The following is a 4,314-nucleotide window of genomic DNA, read 5'->3' as shown; positions in this document are numbered from 1 at the left end:
CTGAAATTCTCAGTGTGTTGGACTGACAGATGTATTCACTGTGAAATCTGAAGCAGCTTCTGCCTGGAAAGGTTCCCACAAATGTTGCCTCAGAAAACAAGTCCAGGAGTGAGCAAGAAGCATCAAGTAAAGTCCGCCTGCGATGGGCTCTCAGTGGGAGCAGCAAACTCTTCTCAAAATGTTTCTTCATCAGTGAAATGGCACAATGTGCCTCTTGCAGCAGAGGAAGCTAATGTAAGGTCTTTTCAGGTCTCTTTATTAAGCTATTGAATTGCAAATAAAAGGGAGCTAAACTGTAGGAGTCACTTTGTCAAGGTAACAGTCTTGGGGAAAAAGGAGGATTGTTGTATCATCTCAGAACAAGAATTTACATGTTTCCATTTGAGATGAGCTGTGGTCTTGTTGCCTGTTCCCCAGTCTGTGTGTTACACAAGAGGCCTTTCACCTGAAAGGTTTCTATAAGTCTCCCCAGTCATAAGACTGTTTTTGTTCCTGCTTTCATACTTGAGCGTCTCAGTCTTTTTGGCTGAAGTGTTCAGTATATATTCACCTTCAGACAGAAACTGCATCTAGAAAATTTTCATCTGATGGTCTAGGTGAGATTTTAGGAAGTTGTGAACAACAGAAGGGAGGGTAGTAACAGAAACACGCATGCACCCCTAGCCATAAATGGCACTTGCATTTTAGCAATAATAAATATGTATCTTTTACGATATTTCTATTTTGCTGAATCTCTATGTCCAATGGACTGAATATTTTTTGCTATTAAGCTTCCTAGATTACAGCTGAAGTCATAAGAGTCTATGAAAAGCCATCTAGCTCAATGAGTTTTGATTGTTAGTAGTTTTATTGTTTAGTTGATTGTATCAGATGCTATTTATTCCATCCAGATCCACACCTATAAAACATTTAATATTATTTTTGATGAAACTAATTTGGTGTGCAAAACCACTTTTTTGTCCCCATCCCCATCCCTTCAAACAACACTGCCTGTAAAATTTTGCTGAAAAAATTAAAGCTGCCGAGAGCTTTAAAACAAACAAACAAACAAACAACAAAACAACCCACAAAAAAACCTAAAACCAAACCTCTATTTTTTAATGCCCTGTTAGACTGTTAGAAAACAGTTATTTTGCAGAAAATTGCTACGAAGGTAGAAGTGAGGAACACAATACTGTTGCTGATAGAAAAGTATTGACGTAGCTGGAGACCATGTACTACCTAGCACCCATCTGCTGTGCTCCTTGTAGTGGGAAGATATGCCTGCAGTGCTTTGGAGAGGAGAGCAGCTGAAACTAAAAGACTCTATACATAATGCTGTATTACAATGAACCTTTTCAGCGTGTAATACAGTAAAATCCCTGTTATCTGAATTCCATATTCTTCAATTACCATAACTTGTGATTCAGATAAATGGGAATCACCAAGATATAAACTTGCAGAGTTTATTAACTCACTGGATATTAATCTCTTCCTAGTATTACTTATATAATCTGCAGCATGATCTGGCACATAAACACAGCAGGTTTAGTTTATTTTACCAATTCAGTGCAAAATATCTCTTGCACCAAAAAATGCATTCGAGTTAGACCTCAGGGTACAAATCTGAATTTATGTTAACTGGACTTCATATGTTCAACTTCATATATCCTAACAGATTCAACAGAATGATGGCTAGTCAGTACAGATGAAAAATAAGAACTTATTACCTGTATTGCAGCACATGTAGAAGTGGAGATAGGATCTACCTTCATTCTTTTCCAGCTCCAGGAAGATTCTAGATAGTCTTTTGGATTGATTCTTTCTTCTATTTATATAGCAGAATGGAGCAGAGAAAGTCTTGGGGCAACTGAAGCCCTGTGGTAAATTGATTGAAGTAGATGAAGATAGATGATTTGTGAATTTTGTTCCTGGTGTTACAAGTGAGAGAGGATGCTGAAGGTAGCTTTTCTGAACATCAAAGGTGCAGATAAAGTTTATTGTTTTGTGGGATACCTTAGTTGGATGTAGAGCTGCTCCTTAAAGATTAGGCCAGCATAATTAAACATGGGTGTGCATTAAACACTTAAATCTACAGCTTCTGCCTGCCTTTATGCTTAGCATTCTGTTGGTGCTGAATGCTTGTTTCATTTTTGGGTTTAGCTTGTGCATGCAGCTTAAGTTTATCTAAGCTTATTTTCTCTGAAGGAAAATGTGTACAAATGAGTCCAGAATGCCTTGCCCTCTTTTTGGTACTGTGTTACTCCTTGCTGACTGGCAGGGATGGGAAGGGCCATAGATATTGTCTCCCTGTAGAATGAGTGAATCGGGTATGTTTGTTTTTGAGGTGGGAAAAGAAGTGTCATCCAACCCTGGTTTTTATTTTGGTGCTCAAAGATGACATAAAAGCTGGATGCCAGGGAGGAATATCCTCTTGGGGGGGAAGAAACCAGCCCTGCACTCCTCTGTGATTGGGACTGACTGTGTTGTTGCTGGGTGGAACAGCATAATGCTGTTGCTGCTCCTGCTCCGGCACCGTGATGTTTCTGTTCCAGATTGTGCTGACTCACATTCAAGAAAACTTGATACACAGACACAATGCACTGTAACTCTTTTCCTTTCCCCCAGTAACCTCGGTAAGTGTTTGTTTTCTTTTTCCTGTCTATGGCTAGTGTGGTGCTAATATAGCTTTACTGTTAGAATTAATAGGAGGGGAAAAGGCAACCTTATAAACAAACTGGTAGCAGACAGATTAATTCTGGAGAGGGCATTTAAATGCAACCTGCTGTTTGTGGTACCTTCACTTCCCTTTAGAGCTGATCAATCCTGATAACTCGCCTGTCTCTACAAACTACACTTGTTAGAGCTGTGTTCTTAAATGGGAGAAGTGCTTACAATGCCCATTTACAACTGTATTCTGTTTAATTAGTCAGCACAGCCAGTGCTGCAGGGATAGATCGCTTGCCTTTAAAGATTTGAGAATGTTAATAGTACAGTATATCATTTTAATTATTATTGGATTAATGTTGTGTCTCGAAGAACATCTAATGCAAATCACAAGAAATGGCCTGAAGTGACCCAAGGGTTGTGCTTTATTAGAAAAGTAATAGGTCCATTGCTTAAATATAAAGAGAGGTTCTTTCTTCAAATGTCACTCTGCACTGGGCTTCTGTGTGTGTGTATGTGGAAATGAAATCCTCTTGCTTCCACTTTGTCCACAGAAACTCTCTGTAGCTCATGCAATAAATGGCTGAGACAGTAGGTGTAATGCCAAGAGATGAAGAGGAGATCCAAAATAACAGTGATGATGAAGACTCATTTCTGAATCATGGTGCTGTAATGGCATCCCCCGTTTCCTCTGCCAGCCCTTTGGTAGCCAACCTTAATGAAGACAAGGGAAGCTCAGCAGTGCCAGAAAGACTGTCTGTCCTCTCCAGCAAGGCCGTGGCCCAGGCAAAAGCCCTTGCTGGCCCAGAAATGATTAGTGGTAGTCAGGCACAGAGGACACCCTCTGCGTTGGCTGAGCATCACCCAAGAGCTGTAAATGCATCATTAGGTGGCTCATCATATCCCATGCCAGTTAGTAACCTGCAGCCTGTGGGCATTGCCTCCCCATGTTCTACAAGCCCCTGCTGCAATGGCAACCTAAGTTCGGAGGTGCTGCAGGTCCCAAGGGCGCCCGGTGGGGCCAGCAACCCTGGGGGCTGCCACATGCCACAGGCGGGGAGCGGTGCCAAGGGTGATACAGCTCCTTGTAGTCTGGGCTGGGTGATTTGGACAAAGACCGCAAATGTAATGGAGACCTTAGAAAATAAGAAAAAGGAGGAAAAGGAGAAGTACCGGCTCCAGCTAGCTATGTACCGACGGCTTCTGCTGTTGCGCTCAATCAGGAGCTTGCATAAGCAGCTGGAGCAGCAGCAGGCCAGACTGCAGGAATGCTATGGCATGATAATAAATACCAAGAAAGAAGTGTTGAAACACATTCGCTCAACCTCACCCTCACCTTTGCCGTAATCATGTTGCTGCATGCAGAAATGAGCTTTGTAATGCCACCAGAGCCGTCAGTAAGCTTGCATGCCACAGGGGTGGTGTCCTCATATCCAAGAGTACGTGCCCACATGCGCCGAGAGCAGAGAGGGAACAGCAGCAGCAGCAGCAGAGCAAGAAGAAAAGGGAAGGTAAAGTGTTGGCCCCTGAACTTATCTGGAGGAAACTGGAGCAAGATTGTACCTGTGCAAGAAGCTGCCTCCTGATGTGTGCTCAAAGCCTCAAGCTGAAATAGGATTTTTGGCATATAGGTTTGTATAAAGAAAAAAAAAACCCACAACTGGGAAC

General features: G+C 42.1%; 1 protein-coding gene across 1 annotated transcript; it reads left to right on the top strand.

Moving 5' to 3' along the window:
* Positions 1 to 3,225: 3,225 nt before the first annotated feature.
* Positions 3,226 to 3,993, top strand: LOC309590028 (uncharacterized protein; the record flags this gene model as incomplete). The annotated part of the gene is made up of 1 exon (XM_082310900.1): positions 3,226 to 3,993. One exon carries the CDS (start codon positions 3,226 to 3,228, stop codon positions 3,991 to 3,993), a length of 768 nt encoding a protein of 255 aa, XP_082167026.1.
* Between the last annotated feature and the right edge of the window lie 321 nt (positions 3,994 to 4,314).

The sequence above is a fragment of the Platalea leucorodia genome (genome assembly GCF_965183815.1).
Source record: "Platalea leucorodia genome assembly, chromosome: 1".
NCBI lineage: Eukaryota > Metazoa > Chordata > Aves > Pelecaniformes > Threskiornithidae > Platalea > Platalea leucorodia.
This window is presented reverse-complemented; position numbering and strand designations above follow the sequence as displayed.